General features: G+C 46.4%; 2 protein-coding genes across 2 annotated transcripts in view; both read right to left on the reverse strand.

The window, feature by feature from the left end:
• Positions 1 to 346, reverse strand: part of LOC110160713 (olfactory receptor 11A1-like) — a 951-nt gene extending 605 nt beyond the window's left edge. Inside the window, exon 1 of the mRNA XM_055159843.1 lies at positions 1 to 346. This exon is cut by the window's left edge and continues 605 nt beyond it. Within this exon, the coding sequence (XP_055015818.1) occupies positions 1 to 346 (346 nt within the window).
• Positions 347 to 6,451: 6,105 nt separating this feature from the next.
• LOC110160723 (olfactory receptor 10J5-like) lies at positions 6,452 to 7,393 on the reverse strand. The gene has a single exon (XM_055159844.1). The coding sequence runs from the start codon at positions 7,391 to 7,393 to the stop codon at positions 6,452 to 6,454; it is 942 nt and encodes a 313-aa protein (XP_055015819.1).
• Between the last annotated feature and the right edge of the window lie 10,804 nt (positions 7,394 to 18,197).

Consider the following 18,197-nt stretch of genomic DNA (forward strand, 5'->3'; position numbering starts at 1 on the left):
TCACGGCGAGGTTGGTGAACTCCACAGACACGTACGAGTAGATGTGGAAGATCTGCAGGAGGCACAGGGACCTGGAGACCACGTGAGAACCTCCGGAGATCTGCACCAGGACGAACAGAACCACGAAGCTGCTGCCGTAGAGCTCGTTGAAGAAGAGCGAGCACAGGAACACGTACATGGGCTCGTGGAGGTTCCGATGCAGAACGACGGAGCAGATCAGGAGAACGTTGGAGAACAAGATGAGAAGATACAGAACCACCACCACAAACATGTAGAAACTTCTGAGATGAGCCACGTCGTAAAAACCCCCGAGACGAATCCACAAGACCAGAGTCGAGTTCATCATAGTGTGAAAAACACCGGGACTAAACCAGGACTAAACCAGGACTAAACCAGGACTAAACCAGGACTAAACCAGGACTAAACCAGGACTAAAGGACCCAGGACTGAACCAGGACTAAACCAGGACTAAACCAGGACTAAACCAGGACTGAAACCAGGACTGAACCAGGACTAAACCAGGACTAACCAGGACTGAAACCAGGACTAAACCAGGACTGAACCAGGACTAACCAGGACTAAACCAGGACTAAACCAGGACTAAACCAGGACTAAACCAGGACTAAACCAGGACTAAACCAGGACTAAACCAGGACTAAACCACTAAACAGGACTAAACACCCAGAACTAAACCAGGACTAAACCAGGAACTAAACCAGGACTAAAACCAGGAAACTAAACCAGGACTGAAACCAGGACTAAACCAGGACTAACCAGGACTAAACCAGGACTAAACCAGGACTAAACCAGAACCAGGACTAAACCAGGACTAAACCAGGACTACTAAACCAGACTAACTAAACCACCAGGACTAAAACCCAGGACTAAACCAGGAACTAAACCAGGACTGAACCAGGACTAAACCAGGACTGAACCAACTCCATAATCCAAAATGATTTTCATAAACATATTTCACATTTTAACATTAAATTTAGGAGAAACTTTCAGATTTTTAAAAGACGTCATGTTTTAAAAACAAAAGGTCAAATCCACAGAAGATCAGTTTGTCCTCGTTTGTCCTCGTTTGTCCTCGTTTGTCTTTGTTTAGTCGTTTGTCCCACATGAGTTTCTCAAACGGGACATTTACCTTCAACATTAAAACACGTTTGGCAAAGAAACAGGTGAAACTGTGGCTGCGTCTGATTCTCTAAACTCTTCAATGAAAATCAACTCTTCTGTCGTCGTCTTTGTCTCCGAGTGTCTCCATGTCTCTCACAAAGGCTCCAGATGTTCGCAGAGTCCGAGGCCCAAGAGCAGAAGGTTCAGCTCTGAGGGACACAGAAGAAAACCGACGCAGAACTTTCACTTTTATCACCAAAACAAACGGGAACAAATCTGTTTTGTTTTATTTAAACTTTTAAACTTTCAACTTTCAGGTTCCTGTCGGAGCTCAGACTCTCTGACGTGTTTCTGAAGTCTGCAGACAAGTTTAAATCATTTACGAAAGATTTAAACACCAAAAATGATCAACGAATCTAAGCACATCGAGTCTTTGTCGAAACACACACCAGGTCCTTCGAGTCACTTCCACCGAGTCACATGAACAAAACAGAAAAAGACAAACACAAGACTAGAAAATCTGCAAAACCAAAAGACACCAGAGATATTTCATTTGAGACCAAGTCCAGGACTAAACCAGGACTAAACCAGGACTAAACCAGGACTAAACCAGGACTAAACCAGGACTAAACCAGGACTAAACCAGGACTAAACCAGGACTAAAGCAGAAGAGATTGTATTGATTTTCTGAGTTTAAATAAAGTCCTTCATGAATGAATAAAGTTTAAGATTGTCTTAAGACTTAAGTAAGTCACTGGTGAGAAACAGGTTTAAACCAGAACTAAACCAAGACTGAACCAGGTCTAAACCAGGTTTAAACCAGGACTAAACCATATGATGAATAAATAAAATATTTTATGTTTTGGGGTTTACATGTTGAGAAGCTGTTGAATTATGTTTTTGAGAAAGAAACAACATGAGAACATTCTGAAGAACCAGGACTAAACCAGGACTGAACCAGGACTGAACCAGGACTGAACCAGGACTAAACCAGGACTGAACCAGGACTAAACCAGGACTAAACCAGGTCTTTAGCAGGTCTAACCCAGAACTAAACAAAAGACCAGTTACTCCTCAAGTTCGAGTGAGATGAAGCTGGTTCCTTGTGAAGTTAGAGCAGATCTTAGAGCTTGACTCCAGTGAAGTGAGTCTGAAGTTTAGACTTGAGCGTGAGACTCTGACCAGACGAAACATCACCAAACCCAAACCTGCAGCAAACGTCAAACGTCCACTTTAAAAAAACACAAAAAAACAAACACCAACACATTTGAAACCAGGTCGAGTCCGGACTCTTTCACCTTGAACAGTTCGTATCGGAGCTGAGGATCCGACGAAAATCAAACAAACATCAAACAAACACGTCCCAAACCTTCATCACTGTGTTTACTGCTGTGGAAAAGCTCCGCACTGTGGCTTTACAGAAGAAACCACAGACAGAACCTGAGCCCCGCAGCAGAAACACACCCGGACTCACAGCGGACTTTATCACACACACACCCTAGCCCCGCCCACTCTCAAACCCCGCCCACCCCTAGCCCCGCCCACTCTCAAACCCCGCCCACCAAACCCCGCCCACCCTTGGCCCCAGACCAGTGGAGTCGAGTAGAACTTCATTTGTTTTTTCGATTGGACGTGTTTTATTTATTTGTGCAGAACTTTGGAAACAGTTTTGTTCATGAAATGTGCTGTGGAAATAAAGTGGACTGGAGATGATTTTTGTTTAAATTATATTTTGGTCATTTCTGCTCAACTTGAACAAAACTTGAACAAAACTCCTCAAAACCAGTGAAGAGAAACGACCTGAGGCTGTGAAAGTGTGAGAGGCCCTGAACACAGAGGCCCCGAGACCCCGAGGCCCCGAGGCCCCGAGACCCCGAGGCCCCGAGACCCCGAGACCCCGAGACCCCCCCGAGACCCCGAGACCCCGAGACCCCGAGACCCCGAGACCCCGAGACCCCGAGGCCCCGAGACCCCGAGACCCCGAGACCCCGAGACCCGAGACCCGAGACCCCGAGACCCCGAGACCCGAGACCCGAGGCCCCGAGACCCCGAGGCCCCGAGGCCCCGAGACCCGAGGCCCCGAGCCCGAGCCCCGAGACCCCGAGACCCGAGACCGAGACCGAGACCCCGAGACCCCGAGACCCCGAGGCCCCGAGACCCCGAGACCCCGAGACCCCGAGACCCGACCCCGAGACCCCGAGGCCCCGAGGCCCCGAGGCCCCGAGACCCCCCCGAGACCCCGAGGCCCCGAGGCCCGAGGCCCCGAGGCCCCCGAGACCCCGAGACCCCGAGCCCCGAGACCCCGAGGCCCCGAGACCCCGAGACCCCGAGTGCCAAGGCGCTGAGGCCCAGAGACTTCGAGGCTCCGAGACCCCGAGACCCTTTGCGTGGAGGCCCTGTGTTCTGGAGAAGAGGCTGAGGAGCTGGTGACAGGTTCATGACTGAAATATTTTTGATGAATCAGACTCAGACGTCACAGTTTGGCTTGAATTAGATTAAAAGATGAAAATAAAAATCCTCACGAACCCGAGTTCCCACAGTCTGATTTTCCACACGTGAAGTTCTTCTGTTTTAAACCACAGACTGATCCACCTGATGTTCTGATGTTCTGTTGTTCTGATGTTCTGTTGTTCTGTTGTTCTAATGTTCTGATGTTCTGATGTTCTGTTGTTCTGTTGTTCTGTTTTCTGATGTTCTGATGTTCTGTTGTTTCTGATGTTCTGATGTTCTGTTTCTGTTCTGTTGTTCTGTGTTCTGATGTTCTGTGTTCTGATGTTCTGTTGTTCTGATGTTCTGTGTTCTGTTTCTGTTTGTTCTGATGTTCTGTTGTTCTGATGTTCTGTTGTTCTGTGTTGTTCTGATGTTTCTGATGTTCTGTTGTTGTTTCTGTTGTTGTTCTGATGTTCTGATTGTTCTGTTGTTCTGATGTTCTGTTGTTCTGATGTTCTGTTGTTCTGTTGTTCTGATGTTCTGTGTGTTCTTCTGTTTCTGTTGTTCTGATGTTCTGTTTGATGTTCTGTTGTTCTGATGTTCTGTTGTCTGATTGTTCTGTTGTTCTGTTTCTGTTCTGATGTTCTGTTTCTGTGTTCTGATGTTCTGTTGTTCTGATGTTCTGTTGTTCTGATGTTCTGTTGTTCTGATGTTCTGTTGTTCTGATGTTCTGTTGTTCTGTTGTTCTGATGTTCTGATGTTCTGTTGTTCTGTTTGATGTCTGTTGTTCTGATGTTCTGATGTTCTGTTCTGTTGTTGATGTTCTGTTGTTCTGATGTTCTGATGTTCTGATGTTCTGTGTTCTGTTGTTCTGATTGTTCTGATGTTTTCTGTTGTTCTGTTCTGTTGTTCTGTTGTTCTGTTGTTCTGATTTCTGTTGTTCTGAATGTTCTGATGTTCTGTTGTTCTGATGTTCTGTTGATGTTCTGATGTTCTGTGTTTCTGTTGTTCTGTTGTTCTGATGTTCTGTTGTTCTGATGTTCTGTTGTTCTGTTGTTCTGTTGTTCTGTTGTGTTCTGATGTTCTGTTGTTCTGTTGTTCTGATGTTCTGTTCTGTTGTTCTGATGTTCTGATGTTCTGTTGTTCTGTTGATGTTCTGTGTTCTGTGTTCTGATGTTCTGTTCTTCTGATTTCTGTTGTTTCTGATGTTCTGTTGTTCTGTTGTTCTGTTGTTCTGATGTTCTGATGTTCTGTTGTTCTGTTTCTGTTGTTCTGATGTTCTGTTGTTCTGATGTTCTGTTTGTTCTGTTGTTCTGTTGTTCTGATGTTCTGTTGTTCTGTTGTTCTGATGTTCTGTTGTTCTGTTTCTGTTGTTCTGATGTTCTGTTGATGTTCTCTGTGTTCTGATGTTCTGATGTTCTGATGTTCTGTTCTGTTGTTCTGTTGTTCTGATGTTCTGTGTTCTGTGTTCTGTTGTTCTGTTGTTCTGATGTTCTGTTGTTCTGTTGTTCTGATGTTCTGTTGTTCTGTTGTTCTGATTTCTGTGTGTTCTGATGTTCTGTTGTTCTGTTGTTCTGATTTCGTTCTGATGTTCTGTTCTGTTGTTCTGTTGTTCTGATGTTCTGATTTCTGTTCTGATTGTTCTGTTGTTCTGATTGTTCTGATGTTCTGATGTTCTGTTGTTCTGTTGTTCTGATGTTCTGTTGTTCTGATGTTCTGTTGTTCTGTTGTTCTGATGTTCTGTTGTTCTGATGTTCTGTTCTGATTGTTTCTGATGTTTCTGTTGTTCTGATGTTCTGTTGTTCTGATTTCTGTTGTTCTGTTGTTCTGTGTTCTGTTGATGTTCTGATGTCTGTGATGTTCTGTCTGTTCTGTGTTCTGATGTTCTGTTGTTCTGTTTGTTCTGTTCTGATGTTCTGATGTTCTGATGTTCTGTGTTCTGTTGTTGATGTCTGTTCTGTTGTTCTGATGTTCTGTTGTTCTGTTTCTGTTGTTCTGTTTCTGTTTCTGATGTTCTGTTCATGTTCTGTTCTGTGTTCTGTTCTGATGTTCTGTTTCTGTTTCTGATGTTCTGTTGTTCTGTTTCTGTTGTTCTGTTGTTGTTCTGTTGTTCTGATGTTCTGTGTTCTGTTGTTCTGTTGTTCTGATGTTCTGTTCTGTTCTGATGTTCTGATGTTCTGTTGTTCTGATGTTCTGATGTTCTGTTGTTCTGATGTTCTGTTGTTCTGTTGTTCTCACTCTGTTCTTTCACACTCTGGACTTGTGTTTGTTTGAGTGATTCTTTATTATTCGTCTGTTCACATTTACAAAACTTCAAACTCTCTGCTCCACCTCCTGAACTCAGATCAGCAGCTCCAAGAGTGACATCACCAGGTGGAACAGAGTGTGTGTGTGTGTGTGTGTGTGTGTGTGTGTGTGTGTGTGTGTGTGTGTGTGTGTGTGTGTGTGTGTGTGTGTGTGTGTGTGTGTGAGTGTGTGAGTGTGTGTGTGAGTGTGTGTGTGAGTGTGAGTGTGTGAGTGAGTGTGAGTGTGTGTGTGTGTGAGTGTGTGAGTGTGTGTGTGTGTGAGTGTGTGTGTGTGTGTGTGTGAGTGTGTGTGTGTGTGTGAGTGTGTGTGTGTGTGAGTGTGTGAGTGTGTGTGTGAGTGTGTGTGAGTGTGTGTGTGTGTGAGTGTGTGTGTGTGTGAGTGTGTGAGTGTGTGAGTGTGACCAGTGAGTGAGTGTGAGTGTGCAGTGAGTGTGTGCAGTGACAGGTGCTCATGTTCTCTTTGAGCAGGTGTTTGTTGTTCGGAGTGAAGTGCGTTGCCAAAGGGCACGTGGTTTATGTTAAAGTTGATGTTTGAAGGTTTGTGTTTTGTCCAAACTTCTGCAGATGTTTGTGACCCTGTGACAGGTGTTACCCTGTCAGGAGAAGTGACCCTGTGACAGGCGCTGGAGCTCCTGTCGCACCTGCCTGAGGTTGAGGCCGTAGATGACGGGGTTGAACAGGGGCTGACAGGTGAAGAAGTAGAGGGACAGGGTCACCTGCAGAGCGGCGGGGATCCAGCTCACGTCGAAGCGGCTCATGAGCACCTGCGAGCAGCAGCCCAGACAGAAGTTCAACAGAGACGACAGGTGCGGCACGCAGGTGCCCGCGGCCCTGAGGCGCGCCCGGTGCCGCGCCCGCCCCGGGGCGGACAGGCACACGTGCAGGATGCGTCCGTACGTGTAGAGGATGAGCAGCAGCGGCAGGACCATCTGCAGGACCATGTAGAAGAGGCCGTAGATGTTCTGCAGGCGCGTGGACGAACACGCCAGCTTCACCACGGCGTAGTTTCCGCAGTAAACTCTGTCGATGACGTTTCCGCACAGAGGCAGCGCCGCGCTGAGCCACACCAGCGCCGCGATGAACGCCGCCGGCACCGACCACGTCCCGCACAGCAACAGCGCCACCCGCCCCCGCGTCATCAGCGCGTGGTACCGCAGCGGGCGGCAGATCGCCACGTAACGGTCGTACGCCATGGCGGCGAGCGTGAAGACCTCCACGCAGGCGTACAGGTAGATGCAGAAGATCTGCAGGTAGCAGAGGGAGTAGGAGATGATGTGCTCCTCCTGAAGGACCTGGTGGAGCAGGAAGGGGAACAGGGCGGAGCTGCCCAACACCTCGTTCACAAACAGAGAGCAGAGGAGCAGGTACATGGGCTGGTGGAGGCTCCGGCTCACGGCGATCAGAGCCACGAGGAGCAGGTTGGAGCTCAGGATCAGTGCATAAGCACACAGTATGAACAGGAAGTAGAACCAGCGCAGGGGCCCCGGCTCCGAGTACCCCCCCAGAGAGAAGTGAGCGACCTGGGTCCAGTTAGACATGACCCCCGGCACACAGCACCAAACACACACACACAGCACCAAACACACACACACACACACACACACACACCACACACAACACACACACAGCACCAAACACACACACACACAGCACCAAACACACACACACACAGCACCAAACACACAGCACCAAACACACACACACACACACACAGCACCAAACACACACACACACAGCACCAAACACACACACACACAGCACCAAACACACAGCACCAAACACACACACACAGCACCAAACACACACACACACGCACCAAACACACACACACACAGCACCAAACACACAGCACCAAACACACACACAGAACACACAGCACACACACACACACACACACACAGAACAGAACAGAACAGTTGTCGTGTGGATCGTGTCTCTGTTCGTGTCTCAGACGTTTAGATCAGACATGTCCAAACTAAGGCCTGTGGGCCAAATGTGGCCCTCAGACAAATTTTTCTTGGCCCTCAGGCTTCCAGCTGAATTGGCCCAAATGACCTTACGTCAATTAAAAATGAACTTTTTATTGCAAGTTGTTTTTTTAAATCTACCTTGATAAAGTCAATATTTAATATTTAGAGTTTGTGGTTTTAAGGATTTTATGATGAATAAAAACTGAGGCTCATTGAAACGTGTTCAACCTGAACATGTTTGTTTGTTTCTCTGTACTGAGCATCTGTGGCCTCGATCGTCTCTGCTTCATCTGGGTTCAGACACGTGGCCTTGATGAAAACAGTTTGGACACTCCTGGTTTAGAATAATACAGAAAAAAAAACTGTTTAATGTCTTAGTTTCATGTTTGTTTGTTTTTTAAACAGAGACGATCAGGAAATGATCACATCATGTAAAATCCCAAACACGTCCTGAGATCTTCTAAAAAAATCACATTTAAATTCAAGAAAATAAGAAAAAAACTCAAGACAAAATGATTTAAAACTACAATTTTCAATTCACACATTCAGGACTGAACCAAGTCTGAACCAGGTCTAAACCAGGTCTAAAACAGGTCTGAACCAGGTCTAAACCAGGTCTGAACCAGGTCTGAACCAGGTCTGAACCAGGTCTGAACCAGGTCTGAACCAGGCAGTCGTGTTCGTCTGAGTCTTTACTTTGTCAAATCACAAAAATTCAAATCTGTGAACAAAAAGACTCAAACATTTAAACAATGAAACTGTTTTTTCTAAACCAAAAACCTCAAATTCAAAGTTAAAATCACAAAAACAGTCGAGTCATTTTGTATTTCAAACACACAACACTGAGTTAAAGTAAATGATGTGAACGACAAACTCCAACTGTTCGAACAGGAGAAAAACACGAGTGTGTGGGTTTAATTCCAACAGTTTTCACTGACAGAAATTTAAAATTCACCTTTAAAAACTTTTACTTTACAATTTCTTAAACTCGTGTCGTTTCAGTGAAAAATGTCACAAGAAAAATGTTTGTGTCAAAATAAAGACTTTCCTCACAAACATTTACAAAAAATACAGTTTTACATCAGAGCAGCAAATGAACCAGGACTAAACCAGGACTAAACCAGGACTAAACCAGGACTAAACCAGGACTAAAAACACATTTTGTGATTTCCAAAAAGAGTCCAAAGTAAAAATGAGGTTTTATCTGGGCTAAAGCTGGGAGACAGTGGAGCGGTTCTGTCCCGGACTCGCTGCTGTGGACTCTGGTCTCTCTCTCTGAAGCCGGACTCTGGTCTCTCTGAAGCCGGACTCTGGTCTTGCTGAAGCCGGACTCTGGTCTCTCTGAAGCCGGACTCTGGTCTCGCTGAAGCCGGACTCTGGTCTCGCTGAAGCCGGACTCTGGTCTCTCTGAAGCCGGACTCTGGTCTCTCTGAAGCCGGACTCTGGTCTCTCTGAAGCCGGACTCTGGTCTCTCTGAAGCCGGACTCTGGTCTCTCTGAAGCCGGACTCTGGTCTCTCTGAAGCCGGACTCTGGTCTCTCTGAAGCCGGACTCTGACCTGAGCCTAACTCTCCTCCTGTTTATCCCCGTGTGGGCGACAGACGGTCTCTCCACCAATCACGTCGCTCCGAGCAGCTGCTCTGTGTCATTTTAATCTGTGACGGAACGAGGCACAAACAAGAGTTTCACTGATTTTATTTGATTGAGTAAAATTACAAAAGTGTTTCAGACGTGGATCTGGAAACGTTCTGCAGGATTCTTCTGTGTTTTTCAGTTTAAATCCTCAAAATACCTTAAAGTTTTTCTCCAAATTCAAAAAACAACAAAACATGTGATTATATCCAAACAGCAGCGCAGAGTACCCGACCTTCTGCCAGAGTACCCGACCTTCTGCCAGAGTACCCGACCTTCTGCCAGAGTACCCGACCTTCTGCCAGAGTACCCGACCTTCTGCCAGAGTACCCGACCTTCTGCCAGAGTACCCGACCTTCTGCCAGAGTACCCGACCTTCTGCCAGGTCCTCAGAGGGACTGGACAGTGCACCGACAGGGGAATCTGTTGTTCTACTGTGGGACACTTGGAGAGGAACCTTCTCCTGATCTGAACCAAGCGTTGTTCTGTTATTGGACTTGTGTGTGAGTCAGTTTGTCCAGAACCAACACCATGTTCAGCACAAGGTCCATCAGTGCAGGCGGCACCAGGACACCCTCGGCTGGAGGTCCACGATCCACTTTGTGGTCGTATCATGTGACCTCCGGCCACATGTCCTGGACACTCGAGTGAAGAGAGGAGCTGAGCTGTAGACTCCACCTGGTTTTGAGGTGGTTCACTGGTGGAGGAGGAAGTGTGGTGTAGCGTGTAGTGAGGGTCTGTTGGGAACGTCTGGCGGAGCCTCTGTCAGAGAGACTTTCATCTCAAACCTCCAGGGGGGGGGTCTGGAGACATGGAGTCCAAGTGGGCTTCATTCTCGGCCTCTATTGTCAGTTACTCAGAGCTGTGGGCATAAGGTCTGTGGTGCCTGTCGCGGCGACAATCCCCGAACCCGGTGGTGGACACCAGAAGAAAGGGATGAGTCAAGCTGAAGGAGGAGTCCTATCGGGTCTTGTTGGCTCGTGGGACTCCTGAGGCAGCTGATGGTACTGACGGGCCAATCGTGCTGCAGCTCGTGTGGTCGCGGAGGCAAAAACTCGGAGCTGGGAGGAGTTCAGGAAGAACATGGAGGAGGACTATCGGACGACCTCAAGGAAAATCTGTCAAACCGTCCGGCGCCTCAGGAGGGAAGCAGTTCTTCACCAACACTGTTTACAGTGAGGGGGGAGAACTGCTGACCTCGACTGGGGACGTTGTCCGGTGGTGGAAGGAAAACTTTGAGGATCTCCTCAATCCCACCGTCACGTCTTCCAATGAGGAAGTCGAGGCTGGAGACTCGGACTTGTCCATAACCCAAAAGTCACTGAGGTGGTTAAAGTTCCTGGTGGTTCTGGAGGTGGATGATCCGTCCTGAGGATCTTAAGTCTCTGGATGTTGTGGGTCTTGTCTGACACGTCTCTTCAACATCGCATGGAGGTCGGGGACAGAACCTCTGGACTGTCAGACCGGGGTGGTGGTTCCTCTGTAGAAGAAGAGGAAGGAGGGTGTGTTCCAACTCCAGGAGAATCACACTCCTCAGTCTCCCCGGTCTGTGTCAGGGACTGGAGAGGAGAATCCAGCCGATCGTCCAACCTCGGGTCCAGGAGGAGCAGTGTGGTTGTTCATTGCTGCAGTGAGTCAGACCTGCTCCTGGTGCATGTTGGACTCCGCCAGGGCCGCACCTGTCATTGGTTCTGTTCATTGTTTTTATGGAGAGTTTGAGTCAGGGGTCGGAGGGTTCGGTTTGAGGACCACAGGATCATCTCTGCTCTTCACAGATGATGTTGTCCTGTTGTCTTCATCAGACCAGGACCTGCAGCTCTGGGGCGGTTTGACCCGAGTGTGAAGCGTCTGGATGAAGATCAGATCCTCCAAACCCGAGGTCCAGGTTCTGGACCTGAAAAAGTGTCTTGTCTCTGGGCGGGTGGAGAGTCTCTGCCTCAAGTGGACGAGTTCAAGTGTCTCAGGGTCTTGTTCTGGAGTGAGAGACTGACAGGTGGACAGGTGCAGCGTGTGCAGATTGACAGGTGGACAGGTGCAGCGTGTGCAGATTGACAGGTGGACAGGTGCAGCGTGTGCAGATTGACAGGTGGACAGGTGCGGCGTGTGCAGATTGACAGGTGGACAGGTGCGGCGTGAGCAGACTGACAGGTGGACAGGTGCAGCGTGTGCAGATTGACAGTGGACAGTGCAGGTGCACAGGTGCAGCGTGTGCAGATTGACAGGTGGACAGGTGCAGCGTGTGCAGATTGACAGGTGGACAGGTGCAGGTGCAGATGACAGGTGGACAGGTGCGTGTGCAGATTGACAGGTGGACAGGTGCAGCGTGGGCAGATTGACAGGTGGACAGGTGCAGCGTGGGCAGATTGACAGGTGGACAGGTGCAGTGATGTGGTTGCTGTATCGGTCGTTGTGATGAAGAGGAGCTGATGTTCCTCCCCTCACCTCTGGTCATGACCCGAAGGACCAGATCCACGATACAAGAGACACAGATGAGTTTCCTCCGCAGGGCGTCCGGGCGTCTCCCTTAGAGACAGAGGTGGGAGCTCGGAGTAGAGCCGCTGCTCCTCCACGTGGAGAGGAGCGTCTGAGGGGAGGACGTCTGTTCTGATCATCAGGAGGTGTTCCAGGCTCGTGGGGAAGATGTGAAAACGATATTGGACTGGTATCGGTATCGGTGCAGACACTGCGGCCGAGTATCGGATCAGATCAAACATTGTTCTAGAACAAGACTCGATTTTTCTCCATGTTGATCAAGTCAGATTTTACATAAACACAAGTGAAGTGTTTCATGTCGCTCCTCCAGGGCCACAGACAGAGGAGACTGTGAGGTGCCTGATAGAAAAACCTCTTTCAGTCAAAATGTGTTTTCATATAAGGGCAGTGTTGTGTGGAACAGTTTACCACCCACAGTTAGAGACTCCCCCAGCTTTACGACTTTTAAAGGCCATTTAAAGACATGGCTCAGGTCGACACAGGTGTGTGATCATTTACGATAGTTTACAATGTGCAATGGGCAAAGTGCAATATGCTATTAATTAAGTATTTTAATATTTAAATTACGGGCAATATGTAATATACTAAAGAATTTTACCTTCGAGGACACGTGCAATACATTGTAGAAAAGCACTTTATAGTAATTTTAGCTTCATATCTCTACACTGGCATCTTAACTAAACAAGGCAGCGTGCAATCCAACATCCTTTACTTGACCTGTGTCTGTGATCTTGTGACTGACCAGCTCTTTGTGTCTGTCTATTTGTATTACTGTATTGTCTGTCGGGGTGTATTGTTTTTACTGTGATTTTGTTTTATGATTACATCAACCTGCCCAGGGACAGCAGATGGAAATTAGCCTTGGGCTATAATCTGATAACATATTTACATATCATGTATATGTTCATTAATGTGTTTTGTCACACAAACACACACACAAACACACACACAAACACACACACAAACACACACAAACACACAACACACATAAACACACACAAACACACACACACATAAACACACACAAACACACACACACATAAACACACACAAACACACACAAACTTGAGTCGTTTACTCAGCTCTAAACTTTTGGTGTTTTGTGTTTTTGTGTTTTGTGTTTTTGTGTTTGGTGTTTTGTGTTTTTGTGTTTTGTGTTTTTTGTTTTTGTGTTTGGTGTTTTGGTGTTTTGTCCGTGTGCGCTGCTGCTCTGAGACGCTGCGTCCTGATTGGTCCACAGGGACATCATTACCTCGTCCCTCTGTGGACATGTGACCGGACCGCTGCGTCTGATTGGTCCCTGAGGTGTTTGGCCGAAGCTCAGGCCAAAGTTGAACAGAAACAAACAAACGATGATGAAACAAAGAGGTGAGAGTGTGTGTTCCACACGGACCAGACGCCCACGTCCCTACACACACTTCTCCATGTTTCTGTACAATCAAATATCAAATATAATGTCAAATAAATAGAAATAACATAACAGCACATCTGGTTGGTTCTTCTGGTGTTTTGTGTCTGAATATAAAATGTAGAAAGTGTTTTTAACATAAAGAAAACAAACCTGTGGTGTCGACCTGGAGTCGTGTCGTGTTCTACTGAAGTCTGTACTGGACTCAGTTTTCTCGACGTCCGGTGTAAATTCATTTCATTGCAGCAGTCGGGAGAATACTGATGTCTGAGGACGTTGAATGTAACTCTGTTTTCTCTTGAGCTCAGGACTCGAGGAAAACGGACGTGCACCTCCAGAAAGTCCAGTGGAACGACCAGTCACATGGAGGTTCTGAAACACAAACTGGGACGAGTTCTGCTCAGACAGAGTCGGGTGGATCTACGACACAGTGAAAATGTCGGCGTCACAGTAAACGGGAGAGTCGTCTTTGCTCATGTTGATGTGTTCAGTTTGTGCAGAGGAAGTGTCTCTAAAAACTTTACAGTGACATTTAGTTTTTCTTTCACATCGTTTGACCTCAGAGTTCAGGAGGTTGAGTTCTCTGAGTTTCAGGTTCTGGTGAGTTCCACAGAGGTTCTACAGACTGTATCTGCGACTCAGAAGAACAAAACAAACATTAAACTTTCTCAGGCTCCAGATTTTCCCGACTGTTGCGATAGAACGAGTTTACACCGGCCGCCTGGAGAAGTGACTCAGATTTATCCACTACGACAGAAACAGAACGTTGAGACACTTTCTCTGCTCAAACACAAACTGAACACATCAACATGAGCAAAGACGTTTCTCACGTTTACTCGATCTGAGACGAACTCGCCCCAGTTTGTGTTTCAGAACGACTTGATTGGCCGTTCCATTGGACTTTGTCGGAGGTCGGTTTTCCTGGAGTCCTGAGCTCAGGAGAACGTGACGTTTGACTCTGAGCTCCAGTGGAGTCGGCGCGTTCGACGTGTTTGCTCAAGAATCACCAGCGTCTGTGTTTGTGACGATGGTTTATCTGCAGACACAAGTGAAACGCTGAGGTTCACGGAGCACGTGTGGAATCAGATCAGTCGCTTTATTCGAATCTGTTGGTAAATTAGTTTTGTAGATTTGAGCGGCAGGACCCACGTTTCACATAAACACATAAAAACACAATCACAAAATAAAATGTTCCAGAGCAGAACAGTTTTCTCCATAAACAATTTGTTATATTAAATTCTTGACTAAAAACACAATAAATATTAATTATATAAAAACACACGATTGTTCAGTTTCAGTTTTCTGTTATGGTGAACATGGTTTGGGAACTTAAACTTAAATCTCATATTTTTTGACTAAAAGAGCAGGTGAAATAAGGAGTGTGGTCCTGGTTCTGCAGGAGGAGCCCAGGACCCAGACCAGGTTCTTGAGTCAGTGTGACGTCGTGGGCAGAAGGTTCAGGCTCCAAACTGTAAACGGGAAAAGAGTCAAACGTTCTTTTGTGCCGTTCACCTTTAATCTGATAAACTCAGCTGAAAGTAAGACTGACAGACTGAAGTGTTTGTCTGGACACAGAGACTTGAATGTTCTGCTGGTGTCACTCACACTCACAATCTGGATGTTTGTGCTGCTTTTGTTGTTGTGTTAAAAATGATTGTTCATTCTATTATTTCATCTCGTTTCAATTTTTGTAATTCTTTTTTCACTTGTTTTAATGCTTCAACATTTAAGCGGCTGCGACTTGTACAAAATGCGGCTGTGAGGTTTTTCACAGGAGCAAACAGACGAACTCACATCACACCAGTTTTATCTTCACTGCTCTGGCTCCTGTTCAGTTCTGTATTGATTTTAAAATCTTGTTTTTAACTTCCAGAGCTTTAAATGATCAGTCACCCCAGTACATCAGGGACTTACTGCCCCGACTCCTCAGGTCTCTCCCTCTGGTCCTCAGGTCAAGGCCTCTTGATGATCCCAAAGACCTGATTTAAAACTCGGGTGGAATTATGGGGAATGATGGAACATTCTGCCCCTGCCCCCCTGAGGCCGACTCTACAGACTCTTTTAAAAAGCAGCTCAACACTCTGCTCTTTAGACTTTAGGCTTTCAGTCGACTGTGTCTGTGATTCCTCTGTTCTTGAGCATGTTGTTTTTATGTTGTTTTGTTCTGTAAAGCACTTTGTGATTTTTTATCTGTGAAAGGTGCTCTAGAAATAAAGATTTACTTACTTACTTGTGTTGTGTGTTTGTGTTAAAGCTGCGACCCCCTGACCCGAGACAAATGTACCACCCCTGTCCCCGTCCTGATCCCCACCGTCCCGATCAACCCCGTCCCGATCAACCCCGTCCCGATCAACCCCTTCCCGATCAACCCCGTCCCGATCAACCCCTTCCTGATCAACCCCGTCCCGATCAACCCCTTCCCGATCAACCCTTTCCTGATCAACCCCGTCCCGATCAACCCCGTCCTGATCAACCCCGTCCCAATCAACCCCTTCCTGATCAACCCCGTCCCGATCAACCCCTTCCCGATCAACCCTTTCCTGATCAACCCCGTCCCGATCAACCCCGTCCTGATCAACCCTGTCCCGATCAACCCCTTCCTGATCAACCCCGTCCCGATCAACCCCTTCCCGATCAACCCTTTCCTGATCAACCCTCCCGATCAACCCCTTCCCGATCAACCCCGTCCCGATCAACCCCTTCCTGATCAACCCCGTCCCGATCCCCAATGTCCTGATCACCACCGTGAGCTTTGGTGCAATGTTTCCACTACAAATCATGATTACATCTGTGGTTAACGTAAGAGCTACAGGCCAAATACAAAGGAGTCTGAGAACGTGAGAAGCACCTGAAGCACCTGAAGCACCTGAAGCACCTGAAGCACCTGAAGCACCTGAAGCACCTGAAACACCTGAAACACCTGAAGCACCTGAAGCACCTGAAGCACCTGAAACACCTGAAACACCTGAAGCACCTGAAGCACCTGAAGCACCTGAAGCACCTGAAGCCCGTGAGGTTTTTAAGTTTTGAAAAGTCTGACTAAAGGAAAACATCTTTTTTTTTATTATTATTATTTATTTCATTCATAAAACATAAAAAGACATCGACAGTGTCACAACATCAAACACACAAGAAATGAATGAAAAGGAGCAGAAAGAAGAAAAAATCTTTGTTGTTCTCTGCCCCCGTTTCCTTTTTCAAGACAAAACATCAACACTGATCGTCACTAAATGTTCCAGATTAGTTCAGGCACAACCACTGATCAACTGCAAACAGTAAATCTTCATGTTTTCTTTTTCGTACAAACACGTTGCATTTGATTTAATGTTTTTTAAATGTCGTCATTGTTCTTGATTCTTTTATTTCTTTGTCCGGACTCTTCCATAAGTGAACTCCTCTCACAGCGACGCTTCGCTCCAGAACCTCGGGTCTGAATCTGGGTTTTTTAAACATGTCGGTTCATTTTAAATTGTTGTGTTTTGTTCTCATCTCAAACTGTTTTTGAATATTTACAGGTGACACTCTGCACTTTGTTTTATACACGACTTTGAGGAAACTTAAGTCGACAATATCCTGCAGTTTCAACACTTTAAGTTGAACAAATATTGGGTTGGATGGTTCTACAATGTCTGTTGGTGATGATTCTTAAGGCCCTTTTTTGTCAAATAAATAAAGGTTGTAGGTGAGTTTTACATGTTGAACCCCACATTTCCACACAGTCCATCAGATCTGGTACAATTATGGAGTTTTACAAGTTGAACCGTCTTCCAGACACGTTGCAGATTTACAACAGCGAAATGCCAAGGATCTACTGACTCCACATCCATGTTTTATGAGCTTTTTTTTCCTCAGGAGCCTTTTCTCCGTCCATGCTGATAAACGTGGACGATGCAAACTGTGCAAGAACGACTCCACACAAACCACCTGCCAGAAGTAAAGGACTTTTGTTGTTTACAAAGGATAAAAATTGTTTCTTGGAGAATCACACGAAAAAGTGATGTTGTTCTGCCGCTGTAAAACTGTTACACTGAACTTTATGTTTTCATTGTTCTGAAAAGTGATGTACACAGAAAGTGAGTGTTCAAATCATTTTCAGTCTTCAGTGTTAATTTACCAATGGATCAAATCTGGAACATCCCCGACACACGACATGTGAAAGTCTCAAACAAAAGTCAGGATTGTAAATTACTGCCTCATATGATCATTGTCCCCAAATATCAGATTTTTTCCTGTTACTAAAATGTAATTTGAGCCTGAGAGGGTTAATAATGTTGGACTATTCAGTGAGAACTTTACTTTATGCAGAACAGCAACGGCTTTGGAAATTTTGCCTTTTGTGTCGTTTAAATGAGACAAAGTTTAGATCCTCATCAACCAGAACTCCTCCAAACTGATGAAACAGACTCTTCACCGACTCCACTTTGACTCGTCTAAAACCCTGGAGTTTGATTGACACATGGTGACAGGGGCAGTGACAGGGGCAGTGACAGGGGCAGTGACAGGGGCAGTGACGGGGGCAGTGACGGGGGCGGTCCTGCAGGCTGTCAGGTGAAGGGGGCGGAGCTTGCAGGTGTTTGTGTCTTCATGAAGAGCTGCAGGTGAGTGTTTCTGATCTCCACTCGTCCTGAGGCCAGTTTGATGTTTCCACACATTTACAAACTGATTTTTGACACATTTTTACTCCTCACATCTTTATGATTTTATGTTGATTTAAAAATGTTGTTTCTAATTTTCAGGAATTTAGTTTTTTTCTCTTTTATTATCACTGCGTTCAGTCGCCCGTGAAAAACTGTGAACAGGTTCAGACTCAAACCTCGACGCAGATTCACCAATGAAAACT

The sequence above is a fragment of the Boleophthalmus pectinirostris genome, unplaced genomic scaffold, assembly GCF_026225935.1.
Source record: "Boleophthalmus pectinirostris isolate CB_2022bp ecotype Guang Dong unplaced genomic scaffold, ASM2622593v1 HiC_scaffold_2824, whole genome shotgun sequence".
NCBI lineage: Eukaryota > Metazoa > Chordata > Actinopteri > Gobiiformes > Gobiidae > Boleophthalmus > Boleophthalmus pectinirostris.